At 38.2% G+C, this 22,600-nt stretch overlaps 1 protein-coding gene across 1 annotated transcript in view; it reads right to left on the bottom strand.

Moving 5' to 3' along the window:
- Nucleotides 1–466: 466 nt before the first annotated feature.
- kcnh7b (potassium channel, voltage gated eag related subfamily H, member 7b) overlaps nucleotides 467–22,600 on the bottom strand; it is a 41,792-nt gene continuing 19,658 nt past the window's right edge. Inside the window, exons 6-15 of the mRNA XM_035906829.2 lie at nucleotides 20,107–20,532; nucleotides 15,162–15,561; nucleotides 14,709–14,909; nucleotides 12,944–13,198; nucleotides 10,706–10,920; nucleotides 10,476–10,563; nucleotides 10,154–10,315; nucleotides 7,660–7,816; nucleotides 4,328–4,508; nucleotides 467–4,040 (exon numbers count right to left, since the gene is read on the bottom strand). Coding sequence (XP_035762722.2) covers nucleotides 3,753–4,040; nucleotides 4,328–4,508; nucleotides 7,660–7,816; nucleotides 10,154–10,315; nucleotides 10,476–10,563; nucleotides 10,706–10,920; nucleotides 12,944–13,198; nucleotides 14,709–14,909; nucleotides 15,162–15,561; nucleotides 20,107–20,532 — 2,373 coding nt within the window. The 3' untranslated portion in view covers nucleotides 467–3,752. The remainder of the gene's footprint in view (nucleotides 4,041–4,327; nucleotides 4,509–7,659; nucleotides 7,817–10,153; nucleotides 10,316–10,475; nucleotides 10,564–10,705; nucleotides 10,921–12,943; nucleotides 13,199–14,708; nucleotides 14,910–15,161; nucleotides 15,562–20,106; nucleotides 20,533–22,600) is intronic.

Raw genomic sequence — 22,600 nt, 5'->3', positions numbered from 1 at the left:
TGTTAAGTGACACACACACACACACACACACACACACACACACACACCAAAAACAAAACAAAACACATTCCTGTGAAAATGGTCAGCTACAAGGACTGAACTGAAAATGAATGAAAAAGCAGTCAATGTCCAAACTACTGGTCAAGATTGTTTTTTAAAAAAAGGAAAGTCATGGCTCCTAAGAGCAACAATATAAAGAAATGCAATGTAAGTTTGGCAGATGCTCATTAAAAACAAACAACTGCAACAAAGTATTTGACATGCTGTGAAATAATCACTCACCTTCCTCAAGGACCCACAATCCTCCTGGAACACTTCATAATTCATAGTATATGTTCTACTTTCAGTTATGTACACAGCAACTGTAAACACATATATGGACTGAATAACAGAAAGCCAGCGACACAACTCCAACTGTGCGTTTTTATTTATTGCTCCCACAGTTTCAAAACTAACATATGCACTACTGTATGTTCTATAGAATACTCAATGTAATTTATTCAGTAAAAAAAAACAAACAAAAAAAAATTCTGGCAATGGGATGTATTTATTTCCTACAAATGTCTAACAACAACAATTTTCATTGCCAACAGAAAAAAGAAAACTGTACAGGGACTATATAATTCATTATGTATGGTTATTTATACATAAAGATGCTGTCTTAGCATTTGGATTTGTCATATAGGCACAAGATACTCTCTGGGGTCTGTTTATGCACAAGTACTATGTGTCCTTGTGTCCCGCAGTGCCCCTTCCTCTTCTCCCCCAACACCTCATCCGAGTAAAGTATGCTGACATCATTTTATATTGTAATGTGCTACTTTGGGCTGACAGGCAGTGCAAAACGGTAAGTATATAGAGACTCAAAAAAATGCATGCTTTGTAGATCCATATGAAAATAAATAAATAACTACAAAACTAATAGCCCCATAGGCTGCAATAGTATATGTTATATTTCATAGGTAAGTTTTCCAAAACCCTTTAAATCTCAAATCATGATGCACTCATTTAAGTGGCCACTTTCACATTTTTCCCATACAACATAATGTTGACTTAAAAGGAACTCAGATTATTTCAGCTCGTGTGATCTCATATACTAAACCACGGTGTTAAAAAAACACATGACATAGTTCCCCATTTAGCCAACCAAAACAGGAAAAACATGCTGGTGGCTGTAAGCAACAACTACAATCAAATGCCACATGGCCCATAAGTGTTCTTTTGTTCTCCAACAAAGACTGATGGAGCTTATCAGACACTTCGGATGCAGGTGGCTGGCAGATGTGCGCGAGCTGGTCGTTATGGACCATGTTTACACGTGTGACTATTAAACTGGCTTGGGTAACAAAAAGAAAGGGGGGCTGTATTATTTCACCGTCGACTTGAAAAAAGTTGAACAAAATACGCGCTGTAATATCTAGCTATTAAGACCAAGACTGTTCCAACAATGTGTCACTTTTTTAATTCACAAAAATGAAAACATCTACGTTTTTTTAAATAACACATTCAAATTGCTGTTAATCTTAATATAATCAGGTATGCCCATCTTAATAGTCAGAGTTCCTTAAACACTTTTGAATAATTATATTGTAAGAGAAAAATGAGAAAGTAAGTTATAAGACACAAAACATTTGATATGATTTTTTTCTATTTTTTTTTTCTAAATGTAGAAATGTCTATATCATACTTCTCCAAACGGCGAAAAAAAAATCTCAAATCTGCATGTTATATTTTTCCAGATAAGTACGTATAGTGTATTCTGTTGGCTTAACATTGTACACCAGGTGCACATTAGTCATTGCAGTAATAAAGCACATTGTTTATAGAAGAAAACCATAGTCTTTTTTTTTGATACTGTACAGTATATTGCAGTGCAATTGTCCATAACCCCTGAGTCACACTTCAGAGAAGACAGGCATACAACATACATCAGAAAACTCTTATTTGTAATAATGCTGTATTACACTAATGGCTACAGAAGACTTATATTTCTTTCATATACAGACTCATTACTCCTAAAGCCTGGAATGTTTTTATGTGCCCACACAGACTTTACACTCTAAACGGGCTCTAACATTAATGACCAGGCTCATCCGTGACTGTTGCCTCATTTAAGATAATCTCCACTGTCCTCAGTGCCTCAGCGTCAGGTGCTAGGAACTGAATTCTGCAAATGGAGAAAGAAAAGCTGTGCCGTCATTTTTCTGTTGTGAAAAAGCCACCTCCTCACGTTTCTGGTGCTCACATGTTTTGATAGCAGTGCAGGTACCTATGACTCGCTCGCTTTGTTTCCAAGTCTCAGGTTGGACAGGTTAACTGCCTAAACAAACATGTCTGTATTCAGCTGCTGCCAGCCAGCCATGGTAACAGTAATGGGTTGGCTCCTTTCAGCGTTCACAATATTTTAGTTGAGGCTTTCATGTGTTCTTGTCTGCTGCTCTGAAGTATAGCAAGCAAGAATGATCACTTGCATTGAACTTTGGCAGAGAGTAATACAGTTGCGGCTCTCTGTTGACACCCAGCGTCTGGAGAGATAACCTTTCCCTCTTCAGACTACAGGCATGAAAGGATTGAAAAAAGGCTCGATGGGGTTGTTGGCAAATTCTTGTGTAAAGACTTTTAATTTGCTTGGCAGTGTGTGTTAGTCCTGGCTTTCTACAGCCTCTGCTCTCTGTGGATTCTGCACTTGAGTACTGGTAGTATGTTAGTTAGCTTAAAACTAGCACCTTATCCACCAGATGACCCACTTTTGTCACTTTTAAATGACTCACACCTATTGCTCATAAGATGTTATGAAATGCTAGTACAGTAAGTAGTCGTGGTGCCACCATCACCTTCAACTTGTTTTTTGAGAGTATGTTTTTTCCACAAGTTCCTCTATTTTTTGTATCTTTCTTAATACTTTCCACGAATGTTCATCATCCACAGACCCCTCACTGAGGAACAGCTGGCTGCTGTTATGCACCGCACCTCCCAGTGTTTTTGGCAATTCTGCTGCAGAACCTGGTGAGATATTGTATCCACTGTGGGGAGGTGGAGATGCCAGTCTTTCCCTGGTTTTGCAGCTACCAGCAGGAGGAACCCTATTTGTCTGATGACTGGAGCGTTAGTCACTGGGACCTGTCTACTGTCAGGTAGGTCAGTCGGCTCTTCTTGCTTACACTTGGAGCTAGTGTCACTATCCACACCTTCGATTTTACCCAAGCCACATAGCCCATGCTAGTGTGACCAACTGTGTGGGAACATAAAATGCTGCAATAGTGTGTCTGCAAAAAACACAAAGTCCGTTAACTAGAAAAGCATTTGCAAAACAGAAAATTGGCTGTGTATTTCTATCACAACCTAGTGGAGACCAGCATTCTTGCAGAGTAAGAAGAATTTAATTAAAAATGCTAAAATGCTGTCCTCATGGGTTAAATTGGTGCATCAAGAATAAGTGGGCATCACCATGTAAGTTTAAAGAGCAAAAATGAATGAGGATGATGATGATTATGGATTCAATCCTGTTTTGACAGAACTACTGTTAAAATATGTAACTATTGTTACATATTATACTGGCAGCTGCAGGAATAGTTTCTTAATTCCGTGTCAACCACGTAAAACAGTGTTTTGTCTTCATGCACAATGTAAGAACATCTCATTTCTAATACCAAGCCACAGATGACTGTGCCAGCATGCTGATAAAAGAAACTGCTACTTAGTAATTACAGCATTACAACCTCAATATTAGAATACCGTGCTGCAGAAAAGATTTATGGCCTTGGAGACTCTTGGTCTGAGGCAGGTTTATGGAGTCCAGTGGCATTGAGGTTGGAGTCTGAAGGTGACATGGAAGAAGAGGAAGCAGGGTTTTCAGGTGGAAGAAGGATCAGTGCTGACTGTTGGTGCCCTGTGGATGGTTGTTGATGCTGTTGTGCCTCTGTATGTCTCTGCACAAGAAATTCTTTAAGGCTGTCCTCAGTGGGTGCATTCACACGGGCAAAACTCAACACAGAGTCTTTAGATTCCTGAATGGTGCTCCCTAATTTTTGGTTGGGGGCCTAAAAAAACAGTTTTTGACAATAATAAGATCTTAGTTTCCTGTGCTGGGGTAAATAATCCCATTATATATATATATATACATTTAATATCCTGTTTCAGATGTGAAATTATATTTAGCCTTAAAACACAACTGTATTTGTAGAAAAACAAACAAACACATTTTTAGATGAGACATTTAGTTTAACAGTATGAAAAAGTGAAGGGAAAGGTCTCAATGTGTACATATGTGGAAAATAAATGCTCTATGTAAAATTATGTCTACCAACTAAAGTGATGGCATCCTTACTTGAGTTCCTGCAGAGCTAAAGAAATGGCTTGCATTCAGAGGAGCCGGCTGAACCTTCACTGCAGATCTGTGATAGTCTGGATTAGCAGTCACAGTGCTGTAGGCAGGCGGTCCCAGAGTTGGTTGCCTCTGCAGCAGCTGCAGGATGGCCTGCATATCAGATAACAGCTGAGATTCTAGCCTAAAAAAAAGGAGAGATGAGCAAAAACAGATAGATATACTGTATAATATTAGCAAAAGATAAGTAAGAAAAGAAAGAGTATTTACATAACTCGGACAGTGTGAACCTAACTGTGCGTGACAATGGCTGAAAGCACACTCAGATGTGCTTCACTGAGCACTAGATGGAGCCGTTGCTCTGCACAAAATTAAGAGACGGCAATGGTGTGGAAACATTTTGTCAAAGCAATAGATGAAAGACATTGCCCCTGCTAGGAGCGATAATGAGCTTTGTGTGGGACATGTGAATTCTGCATTTACTGTGCAAATAACTATTATACTCATCTGGTAAATCTAATTAAGTCTAGATTTGATCAAAGTTCTATATTTAGGACTTAAGGCAAAAAAACAAAAACAAAACCCAAACCCAACGTGTATTCCATCTAATGCACAAAGACACTGTCAACCTTTTTGTTTTCCTCATTTAATATGTTGTGGCTCATGAGACACTAAGTAAAAGCAGACGCACAGTATTTTTCAGCGTACCAAACAATATTTTTCTTGGCTATTTAAATAGATGTGTGAATGAGAAAAGCCACGCCAACATTTTTTTCCTGCCACATATGCTTTCAGACTAGTCAAAGCCACAAAAACACCAAAATGACAGAGAAGTGCTGCTCATCCTGCAGCCAGCCAGCATTAAAAAAACAAGGTCAGGTAAAGTGCAGTGGATAAAATGCCTTATTTGTGCTTAATAAAATGAGCTTGCCCAGTATTTCAGGCACCCTGATGCGATCTTTCGTTCTCTGTGATAATTCCAGCTAAAAATACCATCTGCTGTTCATTTGCGTGTCCATTTCAGGTGGCTGCTGACTGCAGGTGTGATTCTGAAACTACTGCCAAAGATGTGTTTCTTCATTCCAGGAATGCCAAAAATAAAATCTATTCATTTTAGGGAAAGTAAAGTACAACGTAGCTGCTAGAAATCAATCTCACCATTTTGTTTCTATCATTATAAATTGTTTCAGGCACATTTTTTTCTGACCGCTGCTTTGCCATATAAAGACTTTTGTACCAGGTCATTCTCAAGTTTGATTTGCGCCGGTCCTACAATGTTGCATCCTGCTTCCATTAGATCCAACCTCCCACTCCAAGTCCGACAACGGCTTCTGCCAGCTAGTTGCAGTCCTCCACCTACTCCTTCACATTTGGTGTAGCCTACTTTTAGCAGTGTGGGAGGTGACATCTTAAAAGAATAAAGCACTGCCTTATCATTTACTGAAATTAATAATAGCATTTATCTGAAAATGCAATGGTAAATAAGAATAGTGACAAATATACCTATGCTGTCGCCACAGAACATACCAGAAAATGCTCTAGAGAAGTCCAGTTGCAAAAGGCTACCCGAATATTTTTGTGCACAGTGAAAATCCATCATACTTTCAATATCCACTCAAATTAGACAATATAATTGATAGATAAATCCATTATTTATGTTTTTTAAGAACTACTATTAATGTTATATATGTAGACTTGAAGACAGTAGAAAAAATAACCACCAATTGAACAAACAGACAAATACATAACCACATAATGCCTCTAGATAAGGCTGCTTCTCTCCCAAATCAGTTTTACAGAATGTTTTGAAAAAAAGGAAAAGGCTCCATTTAAAGCCACCATGAGTCACAAGTGAAAATTTGTGACTTTTATGGCGTGCTCGGTTGCTGTAATGTCAGACGTTACATCAGCAGTAGCTATGGTTTACAAATGAGATTTAGATGTTGAATGGAGAAAGTGAGGGGAACAGAGAGGAGCCTTTACCCTGCACTTAAAACTGGAAAAAATATTCCACTCTGCTCCTTCTGAGTCATTTTAGGTGAAATGTTCACTCATATGACTCCATGCATTTTTAATGGGCAGACTGTTGAATCTACCAGTTCAACTGCTCGGTAACAAAAATAACTAATCAGCCAATTACACAGCAGCAACTCAATGCCTTTAATCCTGACATGGTCAGGTTGACCGGCTGAAGTTCAAACTGAGCATCAAGGTGGGGAAAAAAGGTGGTTTAAGGGACTTTGAACATGGTATGGTTGTTGGTGACAGATGGGCTGCTGGTATTTCAGAATTTCTACTAATCTACTGACATTTTCTCACACAACCATCTCTTTACAGAGACTGGTATGAAAAAGAGAAAATCTCCAGTGAGCAGCACTTCTCTAGATGGAAATGCCAGAGTTCAGAGGAGAATCGCCTGGCTGCTTTGAGCTGATAGGATGGCAACAGAGACTCAAATAACCACTCACTATAGCCAAGCTTTGCAAAAGAGTATCTCTGAATGAGAACCGTGTTGAACCTTGAAACAGATGAGTTACAAGAGCTGAAGACCAGACCATGTGCCATACCTGTCAGATAAGAACAGGAAACTGAAGCCTCAATTCACATAGGTTCTTCAAAATTTGACAACAGAAGATCAGAAAAACGTTGCTTGGTCTAACAAGTGTCAATTTCTGCAGCAACAACTGGATGGTTGGGTCAGAATTTGGCATAAACATGAAAGCATTGATCCATCCTGTGTTGTATAAATGTTTCAGCTTGCTGGTGGTGTAATGGTGTGGGAGATATGTGGAGCAACTGAGTGCTATCATGTCAACATAGGCCAAAAAAGACAACTGCACATCTCACTTCAGTAAAGGAATGCCCCTGGATAAATGTAAAAAATGTAATCCTATTTTCTTCAGAACAAGTAGAGTTCCAACTTTAACTTCAAAGTTAACCTAAACTTTTCACATTAAAATGAAAGGAGAGAAGTTTTAGCATAATTTACTTATGTAAATTTAGACAATAATCTAGAAATACTGTCCAAAACAGCAACTCTTTGCACCATCTGATAAAATGCTACACTGTTTTCAAACAGAGATGTGCTAAGCGCAACTATTAAGTTTAAATGAGAAGAGAAATTTCTGCAATTTCATGTTGCGCCACACGTGAGCTGTGTGGCTGAAATGGCAAACCATTGGTAAAAGAAAAAGGGTTAGTCAAAAAAAAAAAAAGAGAGAAAAAAAACAAGCACTGTTATTCACACTAGAAAAGTTCACATTTTGGGGTAATTCATAGTTTATGACAGCAAAGTGAAGCTCAACCATCTGCATGCTGACTCTAAAAATATGTACCTGTTTAAATGGTCCTGAAGCTGACCTAAGCGTTGTTCCACCTCTCCATATGTGATTTCACTGGCAGAATTATCATCCTCTCTCAGGTCCTGGAACTGCGCTGACTCATCCAGGTAGTCTGTAGGCTTCTTACAGGCCCATTTATCACAGCACAGATCTGGAGGACCAAACCAACATGCATGATTTACATCCTCACTTGTAGGTCAGAGCAACGTCATCACTAAACATTACTAAAATAGAATATAATTAATCTCTACAGCAAAGCTGTGTGTAGATCCTTTGTTGTAATTTATCACACTGCTATACCAGGAGAATTATTATATCAGTGTTTTCCAGTTGCAAACTAACCCTGTTGTTATCGCTGTTTGGCACATGGTAGTATTTAACCTGCTGTCTAGTGATATGTGTGGAGCCTCTTTTGTTGTTTTAAACAGAGGGCTGGTTAATTCTGTGATTAAGTTATCTCATTGAACAGACTGTGCAGGTGGCTTTGCACTAACACAATGAGTTGCATAGATTAGTTTAGAGTTTGGGCTGAGGGTGCACTGACAGTCGTTCTCTCGGTCCGACTTTGTATCTTGTAGAACCCCAGCTCCAAAACAGTTGGGATACTGGGTAAATTTTAACTGGGTAAATTTATTTTATTCACAATAAAATATAGAAAATCAGGTCATTTTAAATTTGATTATAGCACATATAAACAACAGCACATGGCCTATTGAATAATGCCATTATTTTTAAAAAAAAAAGAAAAGAAGAAGTCAAAATATAGAAATGGTGTGTGGAAAAAAGTATATCCCATGATTCAGCACTTTTATAGCAGCAATAACGTAAAGTAATTTGAAGTAATTGTTTTCTGTATGACCTTATCAGTCTCTCATATCATTGTGGGGGAATTTTGGCCCACTCTTCTTTACATCATTGCTTCAATTTGCTGAGCTTTGCAGGCATTTGTTTATACACAGCTCTCTTAAGGTCATATCAAAGCATTTCAATCAGGCCGAGGTCTGAACTTTGACTGGGCCATTACTGCACCTTGATTCTTTTCTTTTTCAGCCATTCTGTTGCAGATTTGCTGCTGTGCTTGGGATCATTGTCCTGTTACATGATTCAGTTTTGCCCAAACTTTAACTGTTGGACAGATGGGTCCACACTTGACTCTAGAATACTTTGGTATGCAGAGGAGTTTAAATGACTGCAAGACGCTCAGGTCCTGTGGCTGCAAAATAAGCCCAAATCCTCACCTTCCCACCCTTGCTTTGGCAGTTGGTAATACACTGTGTTTGGTTTTCACCAAATGTGGTGCTGTGCATTGTGATCTGGTTTAAATGATGGTTTGCTGTAATTTACAATTTTTCTGATTTACTAGTGTGTCCACTCCTGGAATGACTGGCAACTGTCTTGAATGTTTACCACTTATGAATAATCTTTGTCACTGTAGAATGATGGACCGAAAATATTTTGGAAATGGCTTTATTATCCCTTTCAGACTAATAAACTGCAGCAATTGGTTCTGAGACCACTGCTGATGTCTTCCCTCCTCAGTATTTTGTTAATGCACACCTGAATGCTCCAGCTGAGCAGTTGCTGCTTTTGGTCCCAAAGTCACGGCTGAAACCGAGCGTTCTCTGTTGCAGCGCCAATGCTTTGGAATAACCTTCCTCTCCATATTAGACAGGCTACATCAGTGCCAGTTTTTAAGTCTTTATTAAAAAACTATTTTTATTCTCTGGCTTTTAACTCTGTGGGTAACTGAATTTTTTTTTTTATTGCTATGTCTGGTTTTATTACTATGTGCATATTAGTATTGTACAGCACTTTGGTCTACCAGGTGTGTTTTTAAAGTGCTATATAAATAAATAAAATGATGATGATGATGATGAAATGAGCAAACTGTCAAAAGTTATTTTCTACAGAGATAACTTTCACGGGCTGATGATCAATAAATCATTGCCTTTGCCACCTGCACTTATAAAATTGTCTTCAAAAGAATATTAAATGTAGAATAATTTGTGGATGGAATCATATCAATAGTGATCTACAGCATGTAAGGCATTTGTCTGGATAGAAAAAAAAAATTAAGAACAACTGCAAGACCCTGCAGCTCTTCATATGCATGTCTGCAAGGGAGAATAATGCAGTCTTAAATCTATGATTTTTGAGACAGATGACATCCTGTCTCTTAGAATCATAATCAGCTGAGCAGCATTTTGGCAGAAGGCAACCTAAATATTTAAATTCACAAGTTTTTGCTCAAAGCAACTCTAGAAGCCTGGGAACATCCCAACACTCTCCACACAACCAGTCACCCTCTTAGAGTTGCTAATGCAGCGTCAAGGACGTTGTCCTTCAGTGTCTTCCCACCACTCACATTAGTGTTTGTCCTACAAATATTCATCACGATTTGCAACACTGCTTTGAAAGTTCTTGTCAAAAAAGCTACAATTTTATTCACCAGATATTTACAATTCACCTGTAAGACAAGATCTGTTACCTTCAAAAGGTGGTTTTCTGTCCAAGCTGTCTCTGACAATAACATCTGAGTCTAGGCCTGGAACTGTGAGTGAAGAGCGACCCAGAACTACTGAAGATCTCTTTAGGCACGAGTTAGACTCTCTCTCCCTTTGAACTTCTTTAACCATTTCTTTGCTTTCCCCTGTAAAATGGCAATCAGCAGGAGTCAGTGGAATAACACCATATCCCATAGAGGACAGACTTTTGCATATCGGAGCACCAATCCATGAATAATAACAAAGAAAAACAATTTGCAGCCACAAAGCATGCTTGACAAGGTTCTCCTGTATGTTTCTACTGACCTTTAGATAGATCTGCTGTGAAAGAGATTCTTCTTTTCACATTTTTATTGTCCTCACCATCTGAATCACTTTCTTTGACACTACAGGGCTGCAAAATTAAAATACTTCAATCAGAAAATGTGTCAGTTACCAAGAATAAACAAAAAAAAAAAACATAATTTAGGCAAATTACAATATGAATACTTGTTATCAAAACACCCATTAAACACATAGGTCCAAAAAGTTCTTACATTATCTGCCTTGGTGGAGTCATCTCTCAGGTTGAAAGTAAGCTCCAGGTTGTTGAAGAAGTGGTCTGCAAACTCCGGGTACATGTCTAGCACCTCCAGCAAATCTTCTCGCTGAATGGTGCTCAGGTCACAGTAACTCAGAGCCCGCACATCAGCGTTAGACTTTCCAGGCTTGGCATAGAGGTGGATCATTTCTCCAAATATGTCATTTTTACCTGGAGGCGACAAACACACAAACAACAGGTAATCTTGGCAGTTTTAGAGGGAAGATGTAAAAATGCTGACTTGAGCTACAGTGAGTTCCAAAAGAAGGCATGACGCAGGCATAAATCTCTGCTGCTAATACAATAGGAATTTATTTATCACTCTGATTTCACTAAGGGGCGCAGACGTGTTTTTGTGGATAATCAAAATCAGACAGCCTCTAATTTCTGTATAGATGGTCTCCCAGGGCCTGCACATCAGTTGTCTTTCTATCTTTGATCCATTATTTATGTTGAGGAGTAACTACTAACACACAGCAGCTTTGATGCGATGGGTAAAGGAGGGCTTGATTGCAATTGACACACTTTACTTGTGCACTTCAAAGGCAATTTTTGCACTGATTTTGGTTATCACATAATTAAGCCAGCTCTTCAGTGAACTTGCAAAAAGTGAAAAAACCAAAAAAAATCTACGGTAAGCTTAGCTTTTAATCTGGAGAATAAAAGAGCTTCCTTTGCAGAAATAAGGGCCCATTTTCCAAAGGACGAGAGGCCTGGTTTAAAGGGCATCATGAAAAATCCCTTTGTTGGTGTGGGGGGTTCACTAAATGCCAACAGTGTAAGCAGGGGTTCAGAAGAAAGAGATATGATATGCTGGCTGCCAGTGTGCCTTTCACAGCATGCACCGAACACCTTTCTGCCACAGAGGAAAGCCTCACACAGACTGGTGTGACTCTCCCCCGCACACAAACACAGAGCTCTCCCCACAACGATTGATTAGGATAAGAGATTAATTCCTCACCTGTAGAACAATGCTAATAGCCTTGCTGGAGTCATGATCATTACAAGAGAAAAATACTTTAACACCATGGGCTGACCATTGCCATGTTAGAGGTTGGCATAGTTCCCCATGTGAGAATATACTATGGTGATGGAGCATTATAATTATGCTTGAGTGGCTTTTCCACGATATTCACTAATAACACGTTTTGTGTGATGCAGCAACCTTTGCGAAGCTGAAACCTCATTCTTTCAGGTGCAGCTTTAGTGAGAATTAATCTCACGAATAATGAATAAAATCTAATCCAGGCCCGGTCTGGAGTGCATGAATGAAGTTTACCCATGAAGAAAAAGTAAATAGACATTTTTACAGTAATGGTATTTTAACATTGATGCATCAAGCTCAGTATCAATACATAAAGAATGAAAAATATAGCTTCAAATTTAGAGCTGCTAGTTGTTTTAGCCAAATCTGCTTTTTACTGACATTATTTTAATACTCTCTATTTTGCAGCTTTAACTCATTTCCCAGTGCTGTCAAAAAAGTGGCACCATTTTCACTGCGTTCTTTGAAACTGCCAGACAACCTTCCATGAGGCCACTTAATAGAAATGCCAGAGTGTCAAACCTGTCACACAAACACCCCAGAACTCTTACAGAAAATGAAATGTGAAAACCCACATGAAGGCACATTTTATTTTGAATGTTCTAATGCTAAATACGCCTAGGTCCAGAACATCTGTGCACATTGAATTCACATGTGGGTACTAGAATGTTTCTTGTACAGTATGTGCTTCCTCTCTGACTATATAAACAAAAAGTAAATCTTAAAGATCTTTTTACAAAATCAACAATAAGCTCTAAACAGTATGAGACTAAATTAGACCTGCCTAAAGTTTTAGTTAGCTTGGTGCTGACATTTAACACACAGTCAGCTGAGAGATCTAAATACAACAGGGAGGTGACATTGACTATTACAGTTCATCACATTTCCAGGTGGAGGCAGAGGATTTTATGTGTAGCAGAGACTGACATTATATGCACAAAACTCCTGATAGACATTGGCAAAATGTCAAACAGCACAAAAGAGTTTACTCTGGGTATAAAAAATTTCCACACAGGACTTAAATTTAAAAGCTCTTAATCAAAGGAGCACCTTCCACCCAACCTACTTATTGTAATTGAGACAAAATATCAAATGAACACTAGATGTTGGAACACATCAGTAAAATGATCAACAAGGGGTTGTATTTACCCAGGATAGCTACCACAATGTCATCTTTCAAGATCTCAATAGAACCACGCGACAGAAAATAGAGAGCAGTGAGCAAATCACCGCCGTGGACCAGAGTGTCTCCGGGAGGCACATGAGCAGAATTGAAGCGCATGGCCAAGGCCCTCAAGCATCCTTTGGTGGCTCCTTGAAAAGCTTTGCAGTTGTCCAGAAGATTTCTGTTGAGGTGAAGGCAGATATCTGCCTGTAGGCACTCGGGAAACCCTTTTAACACCTAAGATGCGGAGAAAAACAGTAAATAAAGTGCTCAAAACATTTGTTTGATATCCTTACAGAGATGTGTTTCAAAGATAATTGTGACCACATCATCAGATCAGTTTGTCAAGCTTTGTTCTCTCAGACACAAAAGCACACTAGTTAGAAAAAAAGCACTTTCAAAAGACCTTTGTATAGAGGTGGCCTCTAAACTTGTGAGTTTTTCAACAAAACAAAGCAGTCATGCACTTGAGGTGGGCTGACAAATACTAGTATTTTGCAAAGGATGGCACTAAAAGGATACTCTCCCCTGTTGATTTTAAGAATTAAATTAATAGCATAAACACAGGCATGCGAGGAAACGTGAAGTACATGCAGGCTTGAATGGATGCTGCCATTACAGAGAAGGAGAGCATAAGACATATGAAGATATTATGCATATTTTTCAAAAGAAATAGGCTGTCATGACATAATCTGAATAAACTAGACTATAAGCTGAACCGGTAACAAAGCAGATCAGAATCAAAAGTGTACTATGCGTTTGCATCTACACCTACTAATCTAGTGTAGTTATGCACTGAATTCATACTCTGATATATAGAATGTACTGAGTGAGTCCATCAAACACTACGTTTTACTAAAGCTGAGATACAACAGAAGCTGTGTTTTTAAAAAAATATGGTTGGTTTTTGCTTTATAGCTCTAAATCACTGAACAAGAATAATGTAAAGCAAACTTTAGACATTACAATAGTAGAGATGTGGTAGGTATTCAGAAAATTACCAGGAGCTAATTCAATGTAATGGTTCACAAAAAAATTAACATTTGCCTTTTTTTTCTTAAATAAAGGATTTATTTAACCATCATTTTCAAAAATGTACCTGGGAATAGACGTCTACTGGTAAACTTGTACTATTACAATCTCAAATGTGAAAAAAAAAAAAATCTTTGTATGTCTCTAAGTTTAACGTCTTCATTTTATTATATTACTTCCTTCCCCATCATCACAGTATCTGTTGGATTTCCTCACACATGTCCAATTAGCCAGTCGGTCACTTTGGTATACACAGCACCAGTTGTCTACCTCCCATTTATCAGAATGTTTTTGTATTATGCTGTTAATCTTCCAAGGCATTCCCTTCTTGCCTGTCCCCAGTTAGATTTATTTGCTACAATGCCTGACCTTCAGTGTCTGACCTTAACTTTGATTAGAGACTATCATGTTGAACTTCAGTCTACCTCCTGTGTCCTGCATCTGGGTCTTCTAACCCACACACTGTAGACAGCATAATGAGGTTCTTATTTTAAACAGTGATCAGACAGAAACCCATTTTAAAAATTTAAAGAAATTAAATATGTACCTCCTGCTCTTACCAATGAAGAGATGTTAATCCAATTGAAAAGCAGACAAGGGAGAGAAAAAAAGCTCTTTTAGTAGCATGTATTTATATTGTCATCAGTGCAATCACTTGTTTTGTTGGATATCCATATCCATTACAGGGACAGGTGGATGAGTGACTTCAGTTATTTACCGTATTCATATCAATGCCGTTAGTGTAGGTCCATGAGTGCTGGAAGTACTCTTCCAGCCTTTGCCTCAGAGGGTTGGGAATTTGATGAAAACGGATAAATTCCTTGACCCGTAACATTTGAGCATGATAGCGGGCCGTACCCGAGTAGAGCCTCTGGATGATGGCAGAAACATTTCCAAAAATACTGGCATACATCAGGGCTGAAATAAAAAAAAGCAATGAGTGAAGAGAGGGCACTGTTTTTACTACAGTCAGCATATTTACTGCTGTTACCCATGAAGACACAGGTAATTTGATAGAATGTCAACACATTCTGCTTAAAACATATACAATGTATTGTGAAGGACCTGGAAAAAAGATAGAGTTTCACTCAAAACCCATTCAAGTGATAACAAAAAGAATAAAATAATGGTAAATTGAAATACAACCTGAAAAGCATATGAAATACTCACAGCCAATCAGCATGACACATATGGAAAAGACTTTCTCCGAGTTGGTGTTGGGGGAAACATTTCCAAAGCCCACACTGGTCAGACTGCTGAATGTGAAGTAAAGTGCTGTGACATACTTGTCCTTGATAGAGGGACCAGAGTTAGGATCACTGTAGTTGTATCGCTTTCCAATTGACACGCCCAGATTGTCTAGCCAGCCAATCCTGTGTTCCAAGTAAGGCTTCTCCACATTGCCAATGGCATACCATATACAGGCTAACCAGTGGGCGATAAGGGCAAAGATGCACATGAGCAACATTAGGACAGCAGCTCCGTATTCAGAGTAGCGATCCAGCTTCCTGGCTACACGCACCAATCGCAGAAGCCTTGCTGTCTTCAGCAGGCCAATGAGAGTGGTAGTCTAAAACAAATATACAGTAAGGAAGATTATTAGTAATAGCAACAGTAGTTTGGATACCAGATCAACGGTTTTAGATATTGCTTCATCATGCTAAAAGATCTGACATGTTATCTACTACTTATCTACTAAACTTGTCTGCACGTGTATTTCCTTTATATTATCAAGAAGTCTAAAGCTGTGGCCAGTTTTACAGTCACTTCACAAACTAATGAGCTTCCTTAAAAGAAAAAACTGGATAAGACACCCCAGAGCTCTTTGGTCAAAGGCAAATTAAGTAAGGACACCAGCAGCCCACAGATAAATCTTCATTTGTTCAATCCTGAACACAGAGGCACACTCATTTAATGGGTCCCTGGGAGCTGTGTAGCTGCTATGTGTCAATAAGAAATGTGTTAACAACTGTAACTGCAATTCCTATTAAAAGGACCATTTGTTTACCTGACAATTACAGAAGAAAAAGTCCAACAAGAAACAATGACACTTCGTTCATAATCACTTCTTTATATCGTTTCCATTAGTTATCTAAAGGTAAATGAACAAAATTCCACATCATTCTTCTATAAACATTTCAGAATTTCTCTATCTTTTATCAAAATGTTGACAGTCATTGCAGCACAGGTTTACCATTGGTGTAATTTTGGAGGAAATGGGACCGCCACAGTAGTTTCTAACTGAAGGTTTAAACTTAAAAAGGGGTTCGATATCTCCCCATCACTGATTTATAATATTAACAAAAGTTTACTTTAAAATATTTTCTCACAAAGCAGATGAAAAAGGTAATATCTTGCATTTCTGCAAACTTCAAATACAGCAACTTCAGTTTCAATCTGGACACAAACACATTGCATGTGAATGTTATAGTAACCACTCATGGCAGTTTTGAGGTATTTTTGGTAGATTATGAACACTGAATGAAGGTAAGCTACAATATCTAATTATTGTATATATACAATAACTTATTGTACGCGATACGCTATACACTATAGCCATATTGTATGTGGCCATAGCGTAAAATAAATGACATTTATTTTTTTACATGCCAAATACTTTATGAGGAACAATAGCATGCACATTTGTTTTTAAAGTTTCTTAGCCCCAGATGCACGTATTTCATGTTAGCCAGAGATGGGCAGTAACAAAGTACACATACTTTGTTACTATACTTAAGTAGAATTTTTATGTATCTATAATACATACCTTTTAACAAAAATATATCTACTTTCTACTACTTCTACTACTACTTTAGACTTAAACCGTTTGAGGGGAGTTATTTCTTGTCACAGCATGTCTTCAAACACTAATTTGAATCTAAATGGAGGGAACAATAACATATATAACACAACCTTATTGGTGTATCCCCCACTTGTGCTTATCATACACAAAGAGTTACAACTAGGCGTTAAAGTCAGCCAGAAGCATTTTAGGTGCAGATATCTGTAAGTTGAAGTTACTGTTCTTCAGGATCTATTGCTACACAGCAAGCACAAAGCCAATCACTTCTTTCTTTTTTTGTTTTACATGGCAGCTAATTTCAAAAGCCACATTTCTAGCAGTTAAACAAATATATCGTACACGATGTTGCTGAAATTATGATTTTCATTTGTTTTTTAAAGGTTGCTTCATATACTAGTTGTTTTAAATCAGGCAACACTGGCTACTTAAAATAGTCAATTTTAAAACAATGCAGTATGTTGGACCAATGCAAAGCAGCTATAGTGTTCATGGTTAACATCAAGTGTAGCAGACAAATTTAAGGTGATGATGCTGATCAGATTCACTCATTGAATTCTGACTTTACGCTAGATTTATGCTGTCTGGGGGTGGGAAATCAGTCAGAGATAGATCATGTAACCCCAGCTTAAATCTTGTCAAATTGAGTTGGCTAAATCCACAAAGAGCAGCAGCACAGGTCAGTTCATCACAGCCTGTTCACAAAATCTACTGAAGCTCACAACAACAATTATTGTGACTTATTTGTGATTCTTTTCCCCACACTGCTCCACTATAAGTGATCTTAGGGTTCCCATACCAGTTGAATTCCACTTTAACCCTTGATTATCCTCATTTTCCTGTGTGGACACAAACTGCAATGAAGGCAACAACTGAAATAGAACTGAAATAAACCCTTCATTCCCTTATATTGGTATTATTTAATCATAATATTAATATGACATGAGCTTCAGTTAGTTTTGTGTATAGCAGCTGGTAGAGGAGCAGCTATTTTTTAATATAATACCTCTTTACTAGGGAGCCTCCACTTTTTTGCTGTTACTTGAGCAACAAAGTTGAATCACTACTTTGTGTACTTCTACGTAATGAATATGTCTACTTTTATCACCTCTGCTGTCAGCTATTTTATGATTGTTATTCTTGGCATGTACCAAAATGGTTTCTTGTGAAACACTTATGGGGCATTGGCTATGGGTTAACTAAATTTGTGTCTCTGTGGCCTGTATTTTTTTGAATTCCCATCATTCTTTTCTAACCAACACTAGGACAGAACCATTAATTTGCCTTAAAGTATTGTAGCAATTGGTGATCATTTTCTCATTCCCTTCCGTATGTCTACACTCTCTTGTTCAATCTCTCCAGTTAAGTCAAGAATTTCTTGGCTGTGCTTTAATTAAAAGTCTGAATGTCAGTCAGATTTAGGCAAGGTGTTTAAAGTCAGAAATAATATCACAGGGCCAGTTTTACACTCATAAATCTGAACAGAGATATATACAGAAAAGCCAACACACAAAAAGGGCAGCAAGAGAAAATCAGAGCATCACAGGTCCAGAAAGAAGGAAAAGAAGACTCAGGGAGAAATTTGAGCCTCATATTCAAGTATGATGTAAGGGTGAATGTAATGTTAATGTAAATATATAGGCAGCTCCACAAAGATTTTTTTTGAAGCTTAAAGCACTTAGATATTTTAAAATGATAGCCTGTGCTAATGGCTTGTCACACTGACTCAACATTTATTGTCGAAAACATTGCAAATCTATGCTACAGTTTAGTTTTTTATGTTTTATTTACTTACTTAAAACTCACTTTCCATTTACAAAGTCCCTTTCCCCCCTAAGTATGTTAGATCTTCATTAAATCTAAAGTCCTAAACTGATTTAAAATGTGAGGCTTATGTTTGCGTATAATTGCAGTGTGATGGTAAATGAACATTAGTCTCCTTCTCAACTGCTAACAGCGCCTGTTTTACTGATAGACGTGATTCATCCAAAAAGAAAAAAACAGACAACTGAAATGTAATCAAAGTGAACTGAATGAAATCACAGCATTAACTGTACCTTCACAGGTAGCTGGATTTTATGGTTACACAGGGCTACACAGCCTCATCGCTCTGTCATTCTGCTAATCTCTATCAGAAACAACATTTACAGGTTCAAGTCAGGACAAAGCAACCAAATTCACAATGAAACTGCTGGACACTGGACAGTAGTTTATATAATAAACGTAATAAAACATTCAGTTATTCATATTGCCCAGTTTTGCATGATAACTTTCCCAATATGTTCAATACTATGGTAAAACTAAGTTGTTTTTAAAGCAAACAGACACTGAAATCTATTTCACATATTTTTCCTACTCTAATCAAAAGGTTTACTTAAGCGATTGTAGGTTAAAACCGTCTTATTAAGCTGCTAAATTGAATGAGCCTTGTGAAAAACCATCTGCCACTGTCTCGGCTGGTTTTGTTTTCTGAATGAGAATGCTGCTGAGCGGGATTTTTCATGTTCAATCTGACATAAACATCAAGATGGAAAGCTATAAATAGAAGTCATGCAAGCACATGTCCTCACTGTATAACTCTATCTATCTATTTATAGAACACGAGACAATTGGTTTTTCATTTTTGGCAAAAGTGGAAGTTAAGTAAACATAGTCACATACTCGTAGTGAGGATGTGCTTTAGTTTCAAATCATGGTCTCGTTTTGCCGGCTCTGTTTTGTTTGTCACTGTCTGGTGAGTGAAACAGATGTCCATGTTCTTTTTGATTTGTTGTCATTTACTGAACTGACTCAGCAGCAGCCGCATTGATGGAAAAGATTATTATGGTTTACTGTATAATCAGGAGCTTTCCGGGTGTAATGGAGTGTCTACAAAGCACGATAAAGCCCTGAAGTGGATCCAGAGCCTTAGGGGACATATCCTACCAACAAACAAGCCAGCAGTCCTGGCAGCCAGCCTACCAATGGACATCTCACATCTGCATGTAAGCTGTGCACACAGCCCTGTTGGCCTGCTCCTCACATAAATGCATCATTGATTGCCATTTGGTAAGCCATTAATCCGTGTAAATGGATTCTAGAATGAGGACCATTCAAAAAAAGGGAAAAAAAGAAGAAAGAACGAAAGGAAAAAAACATGCAATTTAAAGTAATCTCTATGGAGCCAAAATATTCAGGCTTTAAGTAGTGGAACAGGGGCAAGTACAACAGTCCAAGCATCCCTGGGGTCATGTGCAGTAAAGCTCCCTGGGAGAAAAAAACAACTAGCTGAAAAAAAACTAAATACATGCACAAAATTAACAAAAGATTACATACCTCATCTGATCCTGAGCCAAATATTAGAAGATCAAAGGGAATTGCTGCCACCATGTCTATAAGGAACCATCCTTTAAAGTAATGGATTGCTATCTTGGCTGGGTGGCTGACCACTTCCTCGTTTTGGTTTACATAAGTTGTCCTGAAGTTTATGAGGATGTCAATGATGAACATGATGTCCACAATTAAATCTACTACATTGAGAGGGTTGCAGGAGTATCCGCATTCTCGTCTCTTCTGCTCCTCTTGGTCATTGAGAAGAAAAGCAGCTGAGTACGGAGTGAGGATCGCCGTGTAGATGACCAGCAGCAGGATCAGCCAGTCCCAGACGGCTTTGAATGGGCTGTAGTGAAGGATCGTGAATTTGTCAATGCGAGGTGTTTGGAGTTTGTACTCTGGCAGCACATCTGCTCCGAGGGACAGGACCTGCAGGAATGGTGAGAGAGGGTCAGAAGAGCTACAAAAATCACTTGATTACATCACTGCCAAATGCTATTTTGGGTCAACCTCTTAGAATAATTGATAATATTACAAGCTATACGTTTTAAGCTTATGTTGCTTTTTTGGTATAAAACAATATATTTTGAATCTATAATTTGATTAAAGACAGTTTCCCATTTTATATATCAAATCCACGGGTCATCAGTTCACAGACTCAGAAATGAATAGATAACAACTATGACACCCAATGTGTCCTCTACAGTCAAACCGAGTTAGTCAAAGATAGCCATTATGACAAGTGGATTGCCTCTGACCTGGCACTATAAACAAATGTTACTACCACTTGTTCTCCATTTGCAGGAGGTACATTGAATTACTCTCGGAAAAAGCACTTGATAGACTGAAGAAAAGTAAAGTCTGCTTACATTTTAACTGATAGATATGAATTTACTATGCAATGTGGTACCCAAATATTTGTTTTCATTTCCCCAGATGAATGAGTTCTGGTTAGATGGTAAATTATTCAATGTGGTCAGGAAAGCAAAGCCGTTCTCTGTTTCTGGCTTCACAATGCGCGACAGACTAGCATAAAGGGCTCTCTTATGGCAGAAAATGGTGTACGATTGAGGATGAGGGCAATGGGTCTTTCTATTCTTTTCAGCACATTCCCTTATCTTCAGCACATGAATTATAGATTTCCCCATGCTAGCAGTCAGGAAGCAGATGCAGCGTTCACATCTCTGCAGTGTCTTCAAACTCCAAACTAAAATCAGCAGGGAGGGAGAACATTTAATCACGATGATGGTTCTTTTTCATTTATAGATGAGAAAGCTGTGGTGAAAGAAGTTTAAATATAAGGTTTCTGAGCTTCTCTTTTGCTTGGTTACTGGGCCCAAAAGCCTTTTATAGTGTCCTACACAGAGTTCTTAATTTACTGAAATATCCCAAAACAACACACATTTTGTTATTTATCAGAATAACTGCAACATTATCCCTAAAGTATACTTTGTTTGGTAGTGTGCACCTGCATGCGAACAAAAATGTCTAATCAGCCAATCACACAGCAGCAGCTCAATACATTCAAGCATATAGACAAGGTCAAGATGCCATGCTGTATTCCAAACAAAGCATGAGAATTGGGAAGAAATGGGTTTTAAGTGATTCTGAACATGGCATTGTTGTTGGAGGCATACAGACTATTTCAGAATCTGCTTCTCTACTGGGATTTTCCCACACAACCATCTCTAGGGTTTACAGAGAATGGCTAGTAAAAGAGAATATATCCAATCCAGCAGTTGATGTGCAAAGGCCGAGATGAAAGGCCAGACTGATAGGCTGACAGAAAGACAGTAAATCAAATAACCATGTGTTTTTATCAAGGTATGTAGAAGAAGCACTTGGTATAAAAACAACAAAAACCATGGATCCACACTGCCTTGTATCACCATTTCAGGCTGGTGGTAATGGTCGCGTACCAGTTTGGGGGATATGTTCTCTTCAGCCTGCTAGAGTATTGTTGCTGACCCTGTCCATACCTTTATGACTACAGTGTACATATCTTTCAGTGGCTGCTTCTATCCATAAAATACACCATGCCACAATGCTCAGATCCTTTCAAACTGGTTTATTGAACATGAAAAACATGACTAGACTCAAATGGCTTCCACAGTCACCAGATTGTAATCCAAAAGAGCACCTTTGTGATGCTATCAAGTCAGGATAGACCAAAATCTATTCTGAAGGCAAAATGGGCGGGGGCATACTAGTAAGGTGTTCATAAAAAAGTGGCCACCAAGTAAACATTTTAGGTTTTTCCCCTCACTTAATTTTATGAAACATTGTTTTTTTTATTCGTTTAAAAATAAAACCGCAATGAATATTGACATGTCTAGCTAGTCCTAGAACCCCTGTTTGTTCAAGTGTTAAGAACATCCACTTGTGACTTGTAAACATAATGAATTAATAGGTTCTATAGGGAGTCAGTGAAATGTTCTTATTGTTGTTCTGAAACAGAAACAGATGTTTTTTCTCTGGCATTGCCACTAAGTTTGCT

This window comes from Neolamprologus brichardi, chromosome 16 (assembly GCF_056152115.1).
Source record: "Neolamprologus brichardi isolate AB-2024 chromosome 16, ASM5615211v1, whole genome shotgun sequence".
Lineage (NCBI taxonomy): Eukaryota > Metazoa > Chordata > Actinopteri > Cichliformes > Cichlidae > Neolamprologus > Neolamprologus brichardi.
This window is presented reverse-complemented; position numbering and strand designations above follow the sequence as displayed.